This window comes from Mytilus trossulus, chromosome 1, assembly GCF_036588685.1.
Source record: "Mytilus trossulus isolate FHL-02 chromosome 1, PNRI_Mtr1.1.1.hap1, whole genome shotgun sequence".
Taxonomy (NCBI): domain Eukaryota; kingdom Metazoa; phylum Mollusca; class Bivalvia; order Mytilida; family Mytilidae; genus Mytilus; species Mytilus trossulus.
The window spans coordinates 102,964,103-102,987,534 of NC_086373.1; the positions used below are offsets into that span (position 1 = coordinate 102,964,103).

The following is a 23,432-nucleotide window of genomic DNA, read 5'->3' on the forward strand; positions in this document are numbered from 1 at the left end:
ACAGAAACACCCACATCTCATAACCATCAAACGAATGGATAACTGACATATGCGTGACTTGGTTAAAATAAATAAAATGATAAAACATATCGTCTTTAAAACCAAGATTACTACTAGTATCACTATGTGCTGCCTTTATGACATTTTATTCTAAATATAATCTCACCAGGACTAGATTTTATTTTATTTTATTTTAAATATTATCTCACCAGGACTAGATTTTCTTTTCTTTTATTTTAAATATTATCTCACCAGGACTAGATTTTATTTTATTTTATTTTAAATATTATCTCACCAGGACTAGATTTTCTTTTATTTTATTTTAAATATTATCTCACCAGGACTAGATTAACTTTTATTTTATTTTAAATATTATCTCACCAGGACTAGATTTTCTTTTATTTTATTTTAAATATTATCTCACCAGGACTAGATTTTCTTTTCGGTGTTTTCTTTGAATCTGATTTACCATCCGTATGGTGTAACATATCCCTGCTTTGCGACGGTGATCCGAAATTACAAGGACTTGATGTCATACTTGAGGTATCTACTGGGCTTACAAAACTACTAGCAGTAATATCTGACCCCGACTCCCTCCGTCGTCGGACAGGTAATGGTGAACTATTTTCGTCATGATCCTGCAGATCATATGTCACCACTTCATTATCAAGCTTAGAATCTGCCAAATCAAGGAGAACTTCGCCCAAAAATTCATATTCATGTCCGAGATAGTTCCAAATCGTTACTTCTAATGATTTTTCTTCCAGCTGTAAGAAAATAAAACAATTATTTATGGTTGTTATAGTATGTATAGATCGACAAAGTCCTCAACTTTTTACTCGATTGTATGATCAAAAGCTCAGACAACATTTTCAAAAATTACAAATAATGTATGGTAAGTTTCTCTTTGAACAAGGTTCAAACACTTTGTTAAAACTATCATACATAGAAGCTTGCACAACTGTATTACACTAAATGAAGCTTGGCATGTTTTTGTAAATTATATGGAAATAATAAAACTTCTAGATCTACTGGAAATGAAAAAAGGTTTATAAATAAACAAGGATAAAAACCTAAAAAGGATAATAGAAGTCATCAAACAATACTGAAATTGCATAAAAAACAAACCCATCTACAACCAACATATAATGTATAAACAGGGAAATCAACAACAATAAACGCATTGGCATTAAACATTGCTAGTTTAAAAACTGCATTCATTTTGCAATCGTTTATTCTTTTTACAAGGTGAAGTTTCTAAGAGAACCATTTGTACTGGCATAATTTCAATCAAACATTGTTACACTGGAGTGTAAATTATACATCATGCATTTCTAGTAAATCTAACGATGCAAATCCCTCAAGTATATAAGAATCTCACACTATTTCGATTATTTCTTAAGCCTCTACAGTAATAGGTAATTTAAAAGATTTATGTGTTTTGTCTTTCTGAAGTGTTGGTCTCAAGAACATGATGTTAATTGTTCTAGGAACATATGCTATGCGTATTGGGAATATTGTCTTAAGTTTGAATTTCTCAATTTACACTTACCTCTGTCTTCGACAGGTCAAGGAGATTAAAAGTTTCTTCCCAAATAGGTGAATTAACATTAAACTGTGGTATCGTTTCATATGGTGGAAACAAGCTGTAGAATAAAACAAACATAAATACCAAAAAAAATAGAAAAAAAAGAATTCTATTTCAGTCAGCAAATATCACTATTTCTACGTTTTCAACCCTTTTAAATTATCGTTTTGTTTTACACTCTACGTGTTTACCTCACATTTATTTTTGTTTTATTACCAATGATTTTAATTATGTTACACTGTAATTAAAAACTAAAAGAACAAGTATGAGGTATAGGGATTTCTTTCATTCATAATCCTAAATTGATATAAATGATAAAACACAAAAAAACATACAAAAAAAAACACCAATGAGAAAAACAAATCCGGGTTACAAACTAAAATCTAGGGAAACGTACCAAATATAAGGCAACTACGACACATCAGAAACACAACATGAAAATGTAACACACACAGAAACGAACTATAACATAAAAAAAACTCGGAACAGTAACCTTAATCTGCCAATGAAATTTATATCATGAACTGTCGCTTTTATTATCTTTATCAGCTTAAAATAAGTTTTAAAATCTCACAAAAAAACGTTGCATTTTTTAAGATTTTTTTTAAACTTTCAGCTCATACTACTCGTGTCGATAACTTTAATCCATCACAAACACGAAAACATTCTGCGATTGTAACATTTCAACATTTAATAATCAATTTACGATCTTTACGGAGAGAAATTCGTTTAGTAGCTGCATGTATTCTCAGGGAGTGATAGTAAAAACGTGACAATAAATCTATAGGTCTCCTAGGCCTTTTTTCAATACTAAAGTTTTCATCGTATAAAATCATTACGCTTATTATATTCATAGCGTTTACATGAAACGATGTTTTAAAACGTGAAAAAAACACTGAAACAACGATAACTTACTATAATGTATATTATTTGTCATATTGCATACGTTATCGGAGTATATGTATATTTTCGTGGGTTTTTTTTGTATAAAGAATTTGTAGTACTAATCGTCTTCAACGATAGCAGGTCTTTGATCAAAAATGAAATTAAAGTCTAATTACATATTTTTCCGTGTCAAAAGAATATAGAAGACGAACTTATTTTAATAGAAGGCAAAGTATACTGCAAATGTTTGCACCTGTCCTAAGTCAGGAATCTGATGTACAGTAGTTGTCATTTGTTTATGTAATATATACGTGTTTCTCGTTTCTCGTTTTGTTTATATAGATTAGACCGTTGGTTTTCCCGTTTGAATGGTTTTACACTAGTAATTTTGGGGCCCTTTATAGCTTGTTGTTCGGTGTGAGCCAAGGCTCCGTGTTGAAGGCCGTACTTTAACCTATAATGGTTTAATTTTTAAATTGTTATTTGGATTGAGAGTTGTCTCATTGGCACTCACACCACATCTTCCTATATCTATATAAAGTGATAATCAAAATCATAGGACGAAAACAATAAAAGAACAAACAACAGTATACAAAACACAACATAGAGAACGTAAAACTGAGCTACACGAACTCCAACAAAAACTGGGACTGATCTCGGTACGTAGAAAGGATTGACATATTCTGCTCTAAACTAAGCTTAACAATAATGTTTCTTTACACAAATAAGTCAAACAAAATAAATGTTTTATTCACACGAGTAAAATATAAGGTTTAAATAGTGTTTACCTCCTATCGGGCAAGATATGTACCATTGCAATTGGATTCATGTCCGCCACAGACAATCGATCAGGAGGTTTAAGAGTTTCTGCGCTAACGAGATTGACAGACAAGCATTCATCTTCTTCATTATAACCTAAACTGAACTGAAGCTTGCCAGTGACTGGTCGGTCTTCTTTCTTAATCTCTAGCTAGAAAAGAAAATATATATTTTATACAAGCACATATAATCTCATCAATACCAGGCTTAAAATTTGTTTGATATTAAATAGTTCTTTGTCTACCTTCCATACAGCAATTTACATATGTCATTGTATCTAACAAGCAAAACCTTGACCACAATATTGATTTCAAATTACTATTTTAAGTTCATACCATTAAATGAACGGATGAGAGCTTGTCTAACTAAGGTTTTTTTTTCAAAACCCAATCAAGTGATTAATCATATTTGGCAAATTACAAAACAGGTCTTTATTATAAATGTTCTTAACCTACCGGTGTTTTAGGCAGCATCCGCCTTTTAGGCTTTTGTAATGGAAGCGTCTTTGGTGGTTCAAGGACGGGCGAATTGGACTTTGTCATTTGAGATGATACAACCACAGGTATATCGACTGATGAATTGTTTCCGTTGCTTTCTGTCGAAAATATATACATTATTCTTTGACATAAATACATTATTCTTTGAAATAAATACATTATTCTTTGAAATAAATACATTTTATTCTACATAAAGCATTTTATTTCTGTATCTTATTCCTAGCGTTTTCGGTGTCCGTCGTTTTTATCAGCTGTTAAAAGTTAAGATTTGCAATGTTTAACAATCAAATTATAAAGAAAATGTGTATGAATATGCAACAAAAGAGATTTTATAATCCGTCGTCAACGCTCTGAAATAACAACATAGTAAAGCAAAAAGATTTAATATTCAAACATTATCCGATTGATTTATCTTTTGTACAAAAAGATAGGAATCTGCACATTTTCAAATCTTTCTAACTCGTCTGTTTTTTATGTTTTTTTTTAGATTTGAAACTGATGTTTGTCTTGTATACAAGTCAACGTTATTTTTTTGCATCAGTAGCTTTAATTGAACTTTATGGAGAACCCGTCAATATATACACACAAGCAATAACTTATTTACTGGCAAATGCTATTTCTATTCGACTATATACAGATCGTTTAAAAAAATGCATTGACGAAAAACTCAAAGATGAAATCATAAAATAGTGTCACTTACTACAAGGACCTACAAGCTGTTTCGTGTAATTTCAAAACCATTATTTTAATTACTAACAAATGCTTCCAGAGCTTACAAAATATTTTTTAGTATACTCATAAACAAAGATAGAAATGAGCCAATCTTCAATGCAATTTGTAAAAGAACCCCGTCAATATCCACACGCTGCTCTTTGATAAAATTCATACAAACAATTCTACAGGGAATAATCAAATGTCATTGTTTTGACTTGTTACTGCTATTGCTACCAGTCTACAATTTTACTTGTGGATCTTTTAGTACAAGTGTGGGTGTAAATTAGACTTGTCAGGAAATTATTCGTTATAAAGCAAAACCTATTTAAAAAAATATATGAACTGGAAAGAAAATATCTGCCTTCCATCCCTATATTATTTTGACTCCATTGTTTCAACTTAAATTGATTAATTGCTTGATTGGTGGCTGTTTAACGTGCATTCACATTTTAAGCGTTGTCTTATGATTCCCGTTGTGTTGTTGAATAAAGAGATATTTCATTTAGGCATGTATTGTAGTCAATTAAATCAGAGTATATACCTATAGCCCAAATTGGTTTTGAGACTGTTCTATTTCTTCTATAAAAATCGTCTTCTTTTCTGTAAAATAAAAAAAAATATAAACATGAATTTTGCAGAACATCAAATAAATTTGCGTGAAGAAAAAGGATTAAGAAGGCTAATCCAATATTAAATATATTTGATATTGCATTCAAGGTTATACGTATCTGATGATGTATTACTGTGTGTTAATAGAAACGACTTCTAGTTTTCAATACCTGAAGTGATAATACAAAATCAATATATCTACCATTATACTGTAATGTTTGTAGTCATGTCTTATTTGACTTTTTCATATATTTTGAATATTAATACTGAAGTACTGAAACAGAATTTATTTAGAACATTACTAATTACCTTTCAGGAAAATGTACTACAAGCAACTGCACGAAGTCAGTACTTTGACTCATGATATCCCGAGATTCTTCAAAAGATACATCAATGAGAGATTTGCCATTCCAGAATAATATTTGGTCACCTAAAATGGATATATTTAAAGTTCCGTCATTAATAGTACCCAAATGATTGCAAGCACTTCCTAAATGTTTTCATAATAGTAAAAATATTCACATTTGATATTTTTTTTAGAGTGTCTGTATATGTGTTAATAAAGTAATTATTTATTTTCAATCATAAAATTTTGTCTGAAATTATGTGCACGATATTCTTATTTTTCTTACTTCTTCATTTCATTCTTTAATTTTCGGATTTCAGTGATTTGCACTTACATATCTAATTATATATATTGATATCATTTTAGCGGTACTCTTAACATTGCCATATAAGAGGGAAGTTTGGCTAGCCATAAAAACAAGGTTAACCCGTAATTTTTTATCTTTTTTTTCTATACTAAAGTAAAAAGAAATGGCAGTTGATATCCGTTTTTGTGTATGTTGGCGTTTGTTTTTGTAGCAGTTTTGTGTTTCTTCTTTTCGGTTGATTTCTCTTAAGAGTTGATGTGTTTCCCTCGTTTTTGGTTTGAGACCCAGATTTGTTTTCACTAAATCGATTAATGGCTATTGAAGAGCGGTATGCTAGTGATGCCTTTATTTAATGTTCTAACTATTGATAAATACCTTCAACAATGTCGTATGAATCTGCTGGGCCTTTTTTCTCTACATATGTAACATAAGCACCAAGTCCACCATCAGGACCACGTTTCCCTCCTATCACACGCATGCCAAGTCCGTGATCTAAATAAAAAAGATGCATGAAGTTTTGCTTTTTTAGCTTGAATAATACTCTGAAGGTAAATAATAATTAAAAATATAGTTTGCCATACATGTACATGTATATTCAACATCCATAGTCGTAATAAGCTGACAAAGTATTGAAATTCGTGATTTGTGCTCTGATATAAATATTAACGGAAAAAAGAAAAACCAAAAGCTGTATTAAAGCTGGTTTTAAAAGATACTTCGCGTGTTCATTACAAATACTTTATATACACTTATTTTTTTTAACTTCAAAGATATCAATAAAAATGTTGTTACCATTTAGTATAGTCATTCAGTTTTGCTCTCGGTAAACAACTTCTGAATTCCTAAATGTGTCCTTTTGTAAATATTATTACTGCTTTTTATAGTCCTTGATTCAAAGAATGTGTTGCTAGCATTTTATTCAATTGATTGCGTCTTCTTGTTGATATGCTTGTAGTATAGCGTTTGTTTGTTGATTTTATCTTATCGCTCGTAAGAATTCGGTAAGGTTTTATAAAGTTCACAATTATATAAATATAAACTTACGTCGTGGACTGTAAGGCACGCTATCTCTGTACAGTAATACTTCTCTTGGCTTCAAATTATTGAAATAATCTGAAAGAAATGCATGGAGATTTATACACCTATTAACAAAGTTTTTAATTTTAAGATCTGTCATTTATATGTTTGTACACTTTTTAGTTTTCAACAAATGAATAAAGTGAATATCTACTTACTCAAAATAGCAATATGTATAAACTTATACTGTTGATTAGTGACTTTCAGTTTGAATCGGAGTTCGGTATTTTTTATTATTAAACTTGTAGTACAATTGAAATATCATACTTTGAATAACTGTTCTTGAAATTACAGCAACAGAAATACCGCTGCAGACTTTATCTCTTAATCACTTATCTACCATTGTTGCAGAAAAGATATAACTGTAAAGATCTTATGTAATTGGTCCCTGTTGTTATCAAAAACCAAAATAAGTTCGTAATATATTAAAGTAGTATGTTAGCTTCATGATATTATTAAACTGGTTAGAAAATACTATTCTTTTTATGTACCATCTATTAAATTGTAATAATACTAGTGGCAGTTTCTTTTTTAATATGTAGAAATAACGAAAAAGAGATAAAGTTCAGATAGATGTATATACAATCTTAAAATCATAATTCAATTTGTTTAAAGTAAAACATTCTAGATATAGCATATCAATTTTTCAGTATCATGAAACTGAAATAACAGAAGCCTTTGCTGTGAGATATAATTTCGGAACATGATTTGAAAATGATGTTTTGTTTTGTTACGTCTTCAATTTTTCCAACTTGTTTTGAAATATTTATGCAAATTTCTGTGGTCATAATTTAATAAACTGAAAAGGCCCTTCTGCATTGAGTAATATAGTCTCTTTTCTTTGAAATTTTTCATCGTTGTCCTTGTCCTACAAGTTAAGAAATACACAATTCATAGACTAAACTGATAAAAGCATCGATACAACAGGACTATTTTACAGTGAATTTTTAAAAAAAAAGTCACCAAGGTGTTGTCCGTTCGTTTGATATGTTTGAGCTTTTGGTTTTTCCATTTGACTATGGACCCTACGTTTTGAATTTTCCTCAGAGTTCAGTACTTTTGTGATTTATTTTTTTAGAAATCAAAATAAGCTCTTTATTTTATCTCTGCTTTTTTTAATTGATATGTTCAAATCTAACTTGACATTTTCTTTTTAACATTTTTTTATGTAAGATGCTAGTGAAAACCAATCTCCGAACATCAATGTTTAAATCTGGTAACATAAATAGCATATAATAACTCGAAGATATTCATAAATATATAAGTTAATTTGAATGTTGAAATGAAAAACCATATATATCTACAATTAAAGTTGTAATAAAAACAAATAATACTTTCTATAAAAATAAGTTGTGGTATAATTGCTTATTAGACGACTCTCCAAACGAGACATATTATAGAATGATATAAAAATTCTTAGTAAAACAACAAAAGAGGACAAATATAAAATACATTTAAAAAAAGTCCAATTCCTTGATTGAAAATAAACTGTCAACGCCATGGCTAAAAATAAAAAAGACAAACAGACAAATAATAGTACAGGAGACACAAGATAGAAAAAAAAACTAAGCAATAGTAACCCCACCAAAAACTAGGGGTGATCTTATGTGCTCCGGAAGGGTAAGCTATTTAAAAAAGATTTTATTGTTTTGTTTTGCTATTTCTTCAATTTTTCTAACTTGTTTTGAAATATTTTTGGAAATTACTGTGGTCATAATTTAAAAGACAAATTTTGCTGAAAAGGCTCTTATGCATGAAGTAATAGAGTTTCTTATCTTTGACTTTTTCATCGTTGTCCTTGTTCTACAAGTTAAGAAATACACAATTTATTCCCCCGAGTATGAATAGCAGTTTTTCAAAGACTAAGCTGATAAAAGGCATCGATATAACAGGACTATTTTCCCAAAATCGTCCAGCATGTACTGTGAATTTAAAAAAGATTGTCACTACGGTGTTGTCCATTCGTTTGATGTATTTGAGCTTTCGGTTTTTTCATTTGACTAGGGACCCTACGTTTTGAGTTTTCCTCAGAGTTCAATATTTTTGTGATTTATTTTTTAGAAATCAAACTAAACTCTTTATTTTATCTCTGCTTTTTTAAATGATATGTTCAAATCTAACTTGAGACATTTTCTTTTTAACATTTTTATGTAAGATTCTATTTAAACCCAATCTCCGAACATCAATGTTTAAATCTGGTAATATAAATAGCATATAATAACTCGAAGATATTCATAAATATATATAAGTTAATTTGAATGTTGAAATGAAAACCCATATATATCTACAACTAAAGTTGTAATAAAAACGAATAATACTTTCTATAAAAATAAGTTGTGGTATGATTGCTAATTAGACGACTCTCCACACGAGACATATTATAGAATGATATAAAAATTCTTAGTAAAACAACAGAAGAGGACAGATATAAAATACATTTAAAAAAAAGTCCAATTCCTAGATTGAAAATATACTGTCAACACCATGGCTAAAAATTAAAAAAAGACAAACAGACAAATGATAGTACAGAATACACAAGATAGAAAAAAAGTAACCCCACCAAAAACTGGAGGTGATTTTATGTGCTCCGGAAGGGTAAGCTAATCCTGCTCCACATATGGCACTACCCGTCGTGTTACTCAATTTATTACAAATCCGGTAAATATTCTAATTCGGTAGGTAACATTCGAGAAAAGGGAAGGGTATTGTTGTTACGACATTAGGATATAAGAACATACACAGACACTGGCACACTAATATTCCATCCACACAGCACGAGTAACAGACCCTGTAGTAATTACAAGAATAAAAAGATGTGGTATGATTGCCAATGCCAGTATCCCCACAAAAGAGAAGAATACTCAAATGGAAACTACTATAAAATAAAAAAAAGTATGAGAGGATAATTCTTGTCATCATATTAAAATAATACAATGACTATTTGTCAATTGTGAATCAAGAATGCAATGGGAATACAATGGAAATAGTTATTTAACACCTTTCAGCAATGACATAAATATGATTTTTTACGAAGCTTTTTTCAATAGATTTGAGCGAGCTAGGTATACCATCTTCACATTTCGTTTAACATTTGATCTTTAAAATGGTTTAATAACATTATCATAGGAAGATAATTCTGAAATAAGAAATAACATTGTATTATCTCTATCTACACATGTGATCATACCTCTATAATACTGACTCGCATCTGATTGTGTCGACCGCCTAGATCGTATTGATTCATCTGAGCAACGTCTGCTATTACTCTCTGCTGCATCAACCTGAAGTTGATTTTTTTGTTCAGAGTTGTTATCATATTCAAGATAATCTGCAGATGAAGCTCTCGACCTCTGGCGGGGTGTTTCACTTTTATATTTTCTGTTGTTTAATGGAGATGGTGCTGGTGATAATGATTGACGACGAGTTTCACTTTTATATTTTCTACTGTTTGATGGTGATGGTGCCGGTGATAATGACTGACGACGTATACGGTTTGTTAACATGTTTTCTGATAAGATACTGGAAGAACTACTAAAGCATACTGCATCTTGCCGATGTATTTGTGACGAACTGGTGGTACTTTTTGAAATTTGACCCTCCGATAAAGAGTCATATGGATGGAAGAATACACAAACACCTCCATTATTTGACGAATGGACGGATTCGTTGGATGAACGTCTACATTTATCATCAATATCGTCAATGCTCAGTGTTAGATTTTTAGAATTTGCACTGGCTTTGCCCTTAAAATTATGCACACATTTGTCTTTCACACGATTCAAATTTGCGTTGTTTTTATCGGCACTTAAATATTGTTTTCTTTTCTCTGAACCTTTTCGTCGTCTGCTGCTCTTTATTTCACGTGGGACATTTAAATGGTTGTTAGAAATGTAGTCCATCTCTTCATCAGTTTGATTTTCTGAATTTGAATCTGAATTATCCTGCCATTGCATCTTATGACGTTTCTTTTTTACATCAGATCTACTTGTATGACGCCTTGAGCTTCTTCTAGGGCGTCTTTCATAATGTTCACCGTTATCACTTTCAAACTCGCTCACTTCGATTGTTGTACTTGCAAACATACTACGCCTTCTTGGTATTTGCTGACTGACGTTTTTGTGGTTTGTTCTGTTACATAAAACCTCTGTATCAGTAGCTGTTTCTGACGCAGATTCCGAGGCTGACGAACACGTCTGTTTTCTTGAGAACTCCTTAAAGATATGAATGAGATTGAAATACTTAAGTGTTAATTTGAAGAATTGACGACATGTGGGAATTCGTAACGAAAATACATTTGTGGCATCGTCATTTGACGATGTATTTGATCCATTTTTTAATATTATAAATATCACCTGTCACAGAAATCCAAATAAGAAATCTCATGGTCGTAGGACAACTGTTCATTTAAGTATAAATAGAGAGGCAACCATTGCATTCTAAAATTGTGTGGCTTCAAATACACAACAGATTATAATTAAAACACTGGCTTTTCGTCAGTATCACAAATTTCGGTAACCGATTGGTAAATGTTTGAAAGTTGGCAAAAAAAATTTAAACATGACAATTTTTCTTGATTAATACTATGATAACAAATGTCTTAAAGATCTGATTTATTCAATAATTTCAAAAGATATTCACTTATCAAAATATAGGGATTCCTAATTAGAGCTTTAGGTAAGGTAAATTGTTAACAGTAATGGGCAATAACATTGATTAATTTGTTTTAAAACAAATCACACAGGTGATACTTTTTTTCAAATACGGACTCAACACTTCTTAATTTTTAATGTTGTCACTTGTTTTCCTTCATATGTCGTTACTAGAAAAAAATGATAGTTATAAACAATCTGAAAACAAATATTCGACAAAACAAATTAAGATACTCAAATCCTCTGGTTCTTTACTACAAAATTAGGCGTTTAATTATCATAAAACAAATACCACACATATCTTACTTTTACGAGGGCTGAGTGGTTCTTAATAAGGAAGTGATAATAAACATTGTCAATAACTATCAACAGTTAAAGAGAAGTTCTAATAACACATCCTTATTTGGTTTGTCAATACAGATATTCTTACTATTCTTTTAGAAATACTCCACTCAACGAGACACTCACCAGTAATGTCAGTGACTCGGTTGTTGTAAAATGTAAAACCAAAACAAGATACTTGGCTTATTATGTATACGTCAATTGCGCACTTCGCATGCATAACATTCATCGTTGAACCTCAAATTCGACAGATAATATTGAAAAAAGATATATATTTGTAGAGTCCAGGTGGTCGTGTGGTCTAACGGGACGGTTGCAGTGCAGGCGATTTGGTGTCACGATATCACAGTAGCATGGGTTCGAATCCCGGCGAGGGAAGAACCAAAAATTTGCGAAAGCAAATTTACAGATCCAACATTGTTGGGTTGATGTTTAGACGAGTTATATATATAAATATATATATATAATGTTAATATTGTAATATTGATGGACATTTCGAAACTGTGATACTATTGTTTATAAATATGTGTATATGCATTGTATATCTATTTATATGATAATTATTAAATGTGTATATGATGTATGATCAATAAAGATGGAAAATAAAAAAATAATAAAAAATATAAAACATTCCAAAAATATATTCAATTATGTTCAAAACACTTTTTTCAAAAGAATTAACTGTATTGTATTACAGTATTTCAATCTGAAATGGTTTATATTTTTCATCTGATGTCACTAAATCGCACTAGCGTATAAATGAAATTATACTATACTGTAGTTAGGGCAAGTAAAATATGCTGTTAAAATAGTGTTAAATCAACGCTTAACATGGATTATGTATTGCACACATATACGTATGCTCTTTTTTTGCTAGCTCTTCATTTTCAATATCAGTTTATGTCCCTTTCACGGGAAATAACTCGAACAAATTAATCACTTATTACTGGGCTAATTAAGTAATTGACCTATAAATTAGCATATATTAACGTGCACTTCTTGTCAATAGATGTCAGGCATTGTATAGTTATACAATAATCATTAAAAATAAAACAGGTTTTCATGTTTCAATTTTGTCAACCTGAAAGCTAAATTGAAATATCAAGACCCTACATTTACCCCATACTCAATTCCAAAAAAATGCTTTACAACTGAAACAAACAACGTTTTTCAAACCAGTACACTACTAGAAATATTAATAAAGAATCGTATTATTTTGGAGATGATCTCTTATATATTACCTGTCAATGTTGTTTTCAAATATAGACGAAGACAGTATATGTATATAAACAGTAGATGATACAAAGTAGTAGTTACAGTTTCATACGATAAGTGTCAATAGCAAATGCATAATATCAATGCAATGGACAAGTATTATAAATACTACATGATAGTCCTTGCTACAAAAATTCTATGATATACCTAAAGTCGTGACTGCTATTTTCTCTGTATTTGTACTACTTGGGGTATTTACTTCTATGATATTGCGACAATTATACTTTAACTCGTGGAGTCTTTATACCTGTTTGAATTTAGTTATGCATGCGTTGTTTCGTGGTTAGCAGATTTTTCTTACCCTATTTCCACACTTGATCTCACTCGTTCCGAATTGCACGCCTTTCTTTTTATTTGTACACGATAACTGTTGTTTATTCTGAAAATAATGTAAAATCAGCTTGAAAGGTTTGAGTAACTCGATAAAATTGTATGTGCAATTGTATTGGAGACATGTTTGTACTTTCTCAAACTGCATATTCTGGTAATACAATATATACAGTTTCAGGTTTGGTTATTTACTTTCACCGGCTTTCATATCCACACATCGACAGATTTATTTTCTAAGTATTAAGTCTGTCCTGAGCAATAACTACGAATATAGTTGAAGCTATTCAACTCCTCAACTCAACTACATGTGATATGTATACATTTAAAATAAGTTTTTCTAAATCCTCTTTTTTATTTAAATGATCGATCTCAAATTTTAATGAATATATGGTAACAATAATCTTAATTTTGTTTGTTATTCAGACATAAATTATGTAATCTGATATATCCAGTGTGAAATCTTTTTAGATAATTTAACCACTTGGACTTCTGGAAGCGGTAAATCCAACTTCACTAATTCACAAGATTGCTAAGCTAAATTAAAAAAAAGGTGAAATAAAAAAACCCAGAGAAAATCACTCGCTCGACTATTTCAACAAACGGAACGAATAAATAAAAACGGTCATATTCCCTTAAATAGCAATGGCATTTTCTGACAAAATGTTGGGTTAAACCTGGTTTTAAAGCTAGTTTAACAGTTGTTTATATATAGATTACTACACTGCAATAAGTGTATTACGATATTTCTCCACTCGAGGCAATTAAATTCTATTATTTAAAGCGCGAGGCCTGCCGAGCTTTTTAAATAATTGAAATTTAACTGTCGAGAGTGGATAAATATCGTAATACACGAGTTCCAGTGGTGGAATCTGTTTCTCTTATGGTTTTTATCCTCCTTTTCAAAGATTTGAGGAAAGTTGTGTACTTTTGATGTGACGTCATCAGACATGGGCGCTTTTTTCAAGACGTCACAATAAGAAAAATCAAAAGAAAATAAGAAAATTTAACGTCACAATTAAATTTCAACAAATCATTTGCCGAGAACAGATTTTTCACTAGCGAGGAGAAATATTTTTCTCACACCGGTCAGGAAATGTCAAAACAATACAGAAATTACAGAAAGCTCTGATAAACCTTTCTTTTTTGTGTATTCCTTTAAAGTTTTTATTTATGAGAGATACATATTTGTAATAGCTATTTGTCGATTATCGGTTTAATATTTTCTCAAGCCTTTGAGTTGCTTTCTGCAGATGCTGTTTAAATTGGGATAGAATTTGAAGGAAAAAATAAACACCATACACTTTTCAAACATATTGCATTGTTTCTTACCTAAAGAATTAAAATTTCTTCTTTCGAACCAAACATAAGATCTTAAACAGTTGATTTTAGTTCCATGTTAACAGAAAAAAGAAGATGTGGTATGATTGTCAATGAGATAACTCTCCACAAGAGACCAAAATGACACAGAAATTTACAACTATAGGTAACCGTACGACCTTCAACAATGAGTAAAGCACATATTGCACAGTCAGAGATAAAAGGCCCCGAAATGACAATGTACAATAATTCAAACGAGAAAACTAAGTACAAAAAATGTACGAAAAACAAATATGTAACACATAAACAAACGACAATCACTGAATTACAGGCTCCTGCATTTGGACTAATCAGATGAATAAAAAAAAACAAATACTATAATTAGTGGACGAGGTATAACAGCTTGGTTTTGCTTGCCCAAATATGAGTGCAGTAACTTTTTGAAATCCAAAAAAGTTAGTAAGGCCAAATCAAGTACGAAGTTGAAGAGCATTGAGGACCAAAATTCCTAAAAGTTTTGCCAAATACAGCAAAGGTAATATACTCCTGAGCTAGCAAAGCCTTAGTATTTCAATAATTCAAAAGTTTTGAATACAGACAGTTTATAAATATGACTAGACCAATGAAAATGCATGTCAGCACTTCATAATTGCTCTATGTCTGCTTCCAAATACTCGAAATAAATCTCTAAGGAATATCCGGTATTGCTGCAATCTTAGACAACAACGAGACACAGAAAACGAAGATAAAAATTCCCAGTTTTGGTCATAAATAGTGTTAAACACTACAAGACTGAATTCGTACAAAAAATGCGCTGAAGATGATGTTATCAAAATGCTGGACTTTTTTTTATCGATAATATGTTTGTTAAGTTTTCATGGAAATTTATAATGTCCTGTAATTCAATATTCCACATTTTGTTAGTGCTAAATCCCATATATTCTATTAGAATTGGTATAACAGATACTACGATAAGTAGAAGGTATGCTTATATATGGACCTTTTCATTAATATCGACACAGATGGACAAACTCAACCTGGAATCTGTGACAACTGTGATGATTTCAATTTTCCTTTCTCAGCAGTAACAGCATCTGCTCTGTCGAATGGCGTTTAAATATTTCAACTAATACTGAACGCTCTTGTATGTTCAATGCTCCTGACACAAACACTAAACAAGCATAGACACATTTATTTCTTATCAATTCGTTTGACTTTGAGTTATTTATTTGTAAACCGGATTTGTTTTCTCTCAATCGATTTATGGCTTTTTGAATAGCAATAAACTACTGTTGCCTTTATTTACATCTAGTGCAGATTGCGATAAAGCATAATGAAACAAAATTTGAATATAGTTGTGGTCGTATAACTCTCCAAATGTTATGTTTCTTATATATTCTTGGCTTTGAGTGTTCTTGAATAAGGTAAATCAAAAAGCGACTCTGATTTATAAAACTTATAAACAGGTATTTTTACTTTTTCACTGAACAGTAAATAAGAATTTTCATTTGCTTCCCTTAAGGATGTACACCTCTGAGGAGCCAAACAATTCTAGAATTAAACTTTTTTTCTTCACATGATTTTGAGGTTTATAAGACTGAAATAAAATAATTGGTAAAGAAAAAATCATATGGTGGTGCACTTCTTTTTTTTTGGCTACGGCCCTTTGAAAATGCACAATTTTGATGACTTTCCAGTTTTTCATCGATTTTTATCTTTTAGGGGCTATTTTTCGTCATTAATATCACTGTTCCACAATTTAACTTTTTTTCATACTTTCTATAAAGATGATGTTGACCAATCAGAATAAATTTTACTTAAAAAAACAGTAGGTAGGTGTTAATATAAGAAAGTTTAATCATATTTTGACTTTTTTTGTGTAAAAATTTACCATGCTGCCAGTTTTGTATTATTTGTGATTTTTCTCAGTTTTAAGAACAAAATGTATATTATTTTAACTTTTTTGTTAAAAATGATTGAATAAATACATATCTAAGAAATTTGAAAAGACCAAAATGATATGGGATGTACATGATTCTTGTAAAATCATTTTTTGTATCCCTAACCCATTTTCTATAAATTTGGCTAAAAATACTGACTTGATTGGTCGTAAAATTTGAAAACTGCATTACTCAAAGACCATTCATTGTAAATACACAATTTTTTCACAGAGTTGTGTTTGATTATAATATTGTTAAAATTCATTAATAGTTTCCACTTGTATCACATGTATTGGAATTCAAGAATGAGATTTCAACGAGATGGAACGAGACTGAAAAGTCAGAAGAATATATCCTTAAATCCTTGAAGTGGAAATTTTAGTTTACGAAAATAAAAATAAAAGGAAAATCTACATGTATATACACTCTTATAAGTAACAGACACAGACGTCAATTTTTAATTCAATTGTCTTGATAGATTAGTTTGTCAGCAGAACATTCGAATGTCTATTTTGACAAAAGACAAAAAATAGACTTGAAATTATTGAAAAAAATCACATGATCTTAAGTACAGATTAGACAAAATCTTCCATTGTAATTCAAGCATTATCTTCAAACAAATGACTGTGTTATCCTGACAGCCTTTTCTTTACTCAACATTATAACTTAACCTTCCTGTTATGATCAATACAAAACTCTTTGTCATACCATTATAACATAGATTTGTTTACAGAACTTAGTCATTACCGGCAACAGTTGTAGGTTAAAGATCTTTAAATCGGTTTATTACATAACACGATTGACATATATCATCGTACTAGACAAAAGTACCATACGTATGAAAATGGGCACAATACAGTTTTTCAAATAAGCATCTTTCAGTTGTAAAATTTAAAAAGTGTTCATGTTGCATGAGCACAGCATACCTGGATATCAATATAAAAACTAAGTTCTTGCAAAACATTAAGTAAATAAGCTCATAATAGATAACAGAATTTAAAATTGTATACGTCAAACGCAATATCGTCTACAAAAGACTCTGTGACGCTCGAATAAAAGAAGTTAAAAAAAGTCAAATAAATTACGAAGTTGAAGAGTACTGCTGAACAAAATTTCGACAGGTTTTGTCAAGTAGCTTTACTTAAAAGAACCATAACGCTGATGCAAAACTATAAAAGAAACATCTTCAAATATCTGCAACTATTATGTATTCTTCAAGATTCAAGCTAATTTTATGTTTATCAATACCAACTCTTGACTTGTTGATTTCACTTTTAAGATTACCTTATATTTAGAACCTAATTTGTTAAAGAATTGAATTATATACAAATGATCTTACCTCAATATCCGAAGAATCAACATCTACAGTATCTTAATTTTAGGGCCTCATTTGTTCAAAAATTTAATATATACTAACGATCTTACCTCAATATCCGAAGAATCAACATCTATAGTATCTAATTTTTCAGTAAAGGCCTGTTTGTTTAAACTTGGTTGAGCTTTATGTCCGTGATACCATTCCCCTGTCTTACACAGTAGTTCTCGTTTTAGTAGACACATGTTACATTGCCATCTGCCTCGGCCTCTCTGAAATCAATGATTTGTTCTGGTCAATAGTTTAACAAACAAATGAATCTTCTGTCATCCTACAGGTAATTGATAGCTTTCTTGGTGTAATATATATTGATAGTTTAATGAAGTGGTCTTTCATTGGAATGTGTGTAATCTTTATTACTGATGGACCGTCGAAATGGCTCTTAAGCTTTTTTTTTAAAAAGTATCATGTCATAATATAGTTTCTGTTGAAAATGACAGAAATGAAAACTTTTCGAATCATATATTTAAAGTTTATAAATATTTTCAAGAACTTTTGGAAACTCTACTGGTAATTTATTGCAAGTGAGCACGGAATAAATATTGAGTAACATGATCATATCATCTTAATGTACTACCCGGTATTACATAAGATTCGGTTTTAATGAAGAAGCTCTTCATATGTTGTTCGAACAAGGTTGAATGTAAAAATATTTAGCAGCGATCTGAGATGCATATCGACAGAAAAAGATAAATTTTATAAATCATGCATTTTATTGATTAAATCATTGCAAAAGGTTACAAAGAATTAGCGGTTTAAACTTTATTCTTTTATCATTGTTAAAATCAGCTTCATCAACTTAGCTATTTCAATGTGAAATCATGATAGCAATTCACTGTATTTGCACTTTTGAATTAAACAGTTTTGGGGACTCAGAAACCAGCAATCTTTTTGTATTTTTCAACAACATTTGTTTGAGATAACATAATATTCTATACAACAAATAATATATATTAATCACAAATAGACAAGGTTAAGCTAAATTCCTGTGATTAATGGAAACCTCGAAATAATCCTTTAAAAAAGTTGACCTGTCGTCTCAAAAGAATTAAGTGTCTGTATCGATTAGCTTATGAATATGTCCCCTAAGACGACTAAACTTCTAGATCCTTTTAATGACTAACATGAGCACGAGCAGTGCTAAAAGATTACCATGTTGTATTATATATAAGGTAAATAAAAGCAACAGTGGTAAACCACTGTTCGAAAGTCATAAATCGATTGAGAGAAAACAAATCCGGTTTATTACCTTAAGCCGAAGGACACACATCAAATACTAGTAAAAAAAGGAAAACAACGAAACAACAGAAACACTAAAGTACAACAAAAACCATTACGAAAATGTAACACACACAGAGAAACGAACTATAAGATAACAACTGCCATTTTCCTATCATGGTACAGGACATTTTTAGATAAAATGGTGGGTTGAACCTGGTTTTGTGGCTAGCAAAACATCGCCCTTAATTTGAGTCCGTCGCAACATGTGGTAAAAGCTCCAATTATTCGTTTAATATTCCAGTCCTTAAGAAAAGGAGAGAAAATATTAATAGTTACGTAACAAGCCTTTTAGCAGAGAATTCGATACTCGGTATTTTAATACGATTTCCAAATTTGAAGAATTTAGTCGTAGACCTCCGTCAGGTGTATACAATCTTGTATTGGTCCTATTCATTTGGAATGGTTCGGTTTTAATATTTGCGACGAAGGTATGCCTGTATTTCTATTATGTGTTCATCACAAACACATATAGAATTATTTTCGTTCCGTTTAACAACAATATTTAGACAAATAATAATAAATTGATGAAATGATGAATATACAACGAATTCATGAACAGTATTACTTTTATCAAAAAACAATTTCAAAGACACCGATTCATATTTCATACATTTTTTAGTATACATTATTATTACATTCATTAACATTGCCAATTACAATTACAATTGGTCAAAACCAAAATAATATAGAAATTGGAAATATCTATTAATATACATATATTTGTGACAAATTAACTTGATATTGATCTATCATTTAATTATGACCATTGTGAAGTCTTATATTGATGGTCATAGCTAAATATAAATACAACCCTAAATATACACTACATGTCACTGCCATAGTTAAAGGATCTTCAGTACTAATCAAACGGTAAAAGGTATGAACCATACAAGAAGCTTGGTAATGCGACTGTCATACAAGTGAGAGGTTAAGCTAGCTACAAAACTAAATGCATGTACCGAGTCACCAATATGACAATTGTGATTCTTTCGTATGTTGTGTTTGAGGTTTTGATTTAGTCATTTGCTTAGGGATTTTCTGTTCAGAATTTTCCTCGGAGTACGGTATTTTTTGTTATTTTAGTTTTTGAAACCTAGAGAATGTAAATTCACTATGTTTAAGATAAAAGCATCATTTTTGATAAATTCTTGTGTTGGTCTACATCCATTGATAAATTCTTGTGTTGGTCTACATCCATTGATAAATAAAAGTATTAAACCAACCTTGTCGTTTCTGTATTCTCGATGAGATACATAAGTTATAAATCATGTTTCTTTTCCGATTGAATAAAGAAATACATAACCTATATGAAGAAATGCAAAGGATTGGTTTAAACGTGTTTTTTTTCATTTTCCTGATTTAATCCGTCGAAAGATTCTCTTCATTCGAGAAAGAAATACATCTGACAGGAACGATACATGTTTTATCCCTTACAGTCTTGAAGATATGATCAACAAGCTATATGCATTTTTTTTTTGTTGCAGAAAAAACCCAAATAATTGTGATCCGCTTTTCCCCTTTTCCATCAAACGTTTTAGTAAGAATGGCAATGATAACTTAAAGACACTACTTTAGTCTCTTCTTTATATAGTTACATGATATGATGTAAAAACAGAAGAAAAAGTGATTCATGGCAATTGCAGTATGAAACTAAATTCATTAAAACAAAATTGGATTACTGATTTCACCGTTCATACTCCATCATAAATAGTATTAACCATTAATATCCGTTTTAAATCAATCGATTACATTTTGCGGAGGTGTATGCACTTAGACATTTTGTGATCAACCCAGGAGGAAAGCATACGATAAAATTATCAAATTATAGAGAAACCAAATCATTTTGCAGAAACATTAAAAATAAAGTGCACGCAAAAATAGTTTTATGTATTACTGCGATGAAATATGTCGTTTTTGCTGGTGTAAAATAAGTGTTGTATGTAGTATTTGTTAGATAAAAGGCATATGGTACCGCCCATACTGCAATGTGTTTTCGAGAAAAATTGATAGCAAGCTATAAGCAATCTTTACATGTTTATGCAGAAAATTGTTATTTTTAGAGGAGAATATGTTATTTCGAACATGTTAGCATTGTCTTTGTATTTTTATTAAAAGACCAAGACTTTTCATCATTAAATCGTAAAGGTCAATCTGTGGTTGTTTGTGTTATGTTTTGCTATTGTTGTGTGTTGTTACATGATTTTTCTTGATTCATTTTTTTTATTGCCATCTTGGTATCTTTCCTCGCAAGTCAGTGTTATTTTCATAATTGTCGTATATAGACTGCGCTTTTACGTCTCGAGTCCACTGATAGACCTAACAATGGCCGTTAACCGTTAGAGAAATTTTGACATGTATTTAATACTGATAACTCGACGCTCATAAGGAATCTTATGTTACTGTTAAAAAGGCTTACTGCTTTTTTTCTTTCTCTGTCGAAACTTGTAAATAAAGCGGAGTTGTATGCGATAATCATCTCTAGTACAGGATCGTACTGGATAATATATAGATTTCAACATCTCTCAAATAAGACATTTTTGCTTAATAAAAGAGTGTTCTTATCTCTGATATTAGACCTTTATGGTTGATAAAAAAATATTGCACCAATCTCTACCATAAGACGTTTATGCTTGATAAAAGTTGCAACAATCTCTTACATTATATGTTTATGCTTGATAAAAGATTGTTCTTCCCACTGATATAATACCTTCATGCTTCATAAAATATTGCAACATTTTCTACCATAAGTCCTTTATGCTTGATAAAAGATTGCACCAATATCTTATAAAGGACCCTTACGTTGAATTTCCTTCCTTCCATTTTGACTATACAAATCTCTGACTTAATCCTTGTCAAAGAATTTGTGTAATAGCCAAACTTACTGCAGTTGGTATAACACTGAATATGTCTATAATAACCTTTATGGTGATCTTACCTTGTTAGACTTATGATTATATGGGTCTCTAACATACGATCCACATCTCTGACATACTCTTTTCCTACAGTCATAACAAACACGGCCAATACCATCAGCAAACTTGGTTTTATAACACAACCTGCATAGTCTAAGGTCTATATGCTTTAGTTTGCCCTTTGTGCTGCTTTGTCTTTTCACTTGACATTCGTATACTCTCAATTGTTCTTTGATTTGTCTATAAGATATGACAAAAATGGTAATATATGATTTAAGGTCAACCATTAGAAATTGTTTACTCTCCAGTAATGACCAGCCATTTCGATCTTCATTATTTTTACCTATGAATGCAGAAATTCAAAATACGGATAAATGTAGAAGTACACATAGGACGTAAAGGAAAACAGGGGAGAATCTGTTGTTGGGTAAATATGACTGGAACGTTACGTAATTAAAAACTTAGCTCCCATTCATCACAAACTAAATCTGAATCATTCAGGCTTCACAAGCATCAAGGTATTTTAATTGCTTGGAACATTTAGCATTGCGGTGGAAAATTGATTGCCTATGCAGGTTTCAATTAAAATAAATTTATATCTCAGTTGTCCATAAAATGAAATGTTGAGATATAAATCTTATCGATGTCCTGTGTCCTTTAAGACATTAATGACGTCATACATCTACAACAGGTAAAATGGCATTGATTTTAACTTCAGGTAAACAGATGTCGACGATTTTAATTGTCTTACTGAAAATTTTCAAACACAAATGAATTTATATTTACTTCTAGATAACGATATCTTAAACCTATTTGAAGGATGGTGACAAGAATGTTATACCGTTAGACTTAAATGAAAGAAATGTAGGGTAGTTGTCATTGAAACACCAAACTAACTACACGTATAAAATGACATTTGTTCTATCTAGCGTTGTGTTGTCTTATAAAAAATGTGTTTTATTGTAGACAAAACGCGAACTTCTGTACGAAATGATAAGCTTATCTTTGATAATTTGTGTTATTTGGTTTTGACGACTTTTAAGCACTCTGCTCGATGCAGGTAAAACCTCAATAGTAGGTTACATTTTCCCCAAACACGACCAAATTGAATTGTGTCGTTTTGAATTACGAATAAAACTAAGTGTGGATAGCCAATACTTCGAAAAAGA

At 30.6% G+C, this 23,432-nt stretch overlaps 1 protein-coding gene across 1 annotated transcript in view; it reads right to left on the reverse strand.

Annotated features, from left to right (window-relative positions):
- Nucleotides 1-23,432, reverse strand: part of LOC134694466 (regulating synaptic membrane exocytosis protein 1-like) — a 50,951-nt gene that overhangs the window by 13,831 nt on the left and 13,688 nt on the right. The window contains exons 5-16 of the mRNA XM_063555480.1: nucleotides 22,287-22,503; nucleotides 18,121-18,282; nucleotides 13,410-13,487; nucleotides 10,030-11,053; nucleotides 6,810-6,878; nucleotides 6,141-6,257; nucleotides 5,422-5,542; nucleotides 5,045-5,103; nucleotides 3,748-3,887; nucleotides 3,262-3,443; nucleotides 1,553-1,646; nucleotides 425-767 (exon numbers count right to left, since the gene is read on the reverse strand). Of these exons, the coding sequence (XP_063411550.1) occupies nucleotides 425-767; nucleotides 1,553-1,646; nucleotides 3,262-3,443; nucleotides 3,748-3,887; nucleotides 5,045-5,103; nucleotides 5,422-5,542; nucleotides 6,141-6,257; nucleotides 6,810-6,878; nucleotides 10,030-11,053; nucleotides 13,410-13,487; nucleotides 18,121-18,282; nucleotides 22,287-22,503 (2,606 nt within the window). The remainder of the gene's footprint in view (nucleotides 1-424; nucleotides 768-1,552; nucleotides 1,647-3,261; nucleotides 3,444-3,747; nucleotides 3,888-5,044; nucleotides 5,104-5,421; nucleotides 5,543-6,140; nucleotides 6,258-6,809; nucleotides 6,879-10,029; nucleotides 11,054-13,409; nucleotides 13,488-18,120; nucleotides 18,283-22,286; nucleotides 22,504-23,432) is intronic.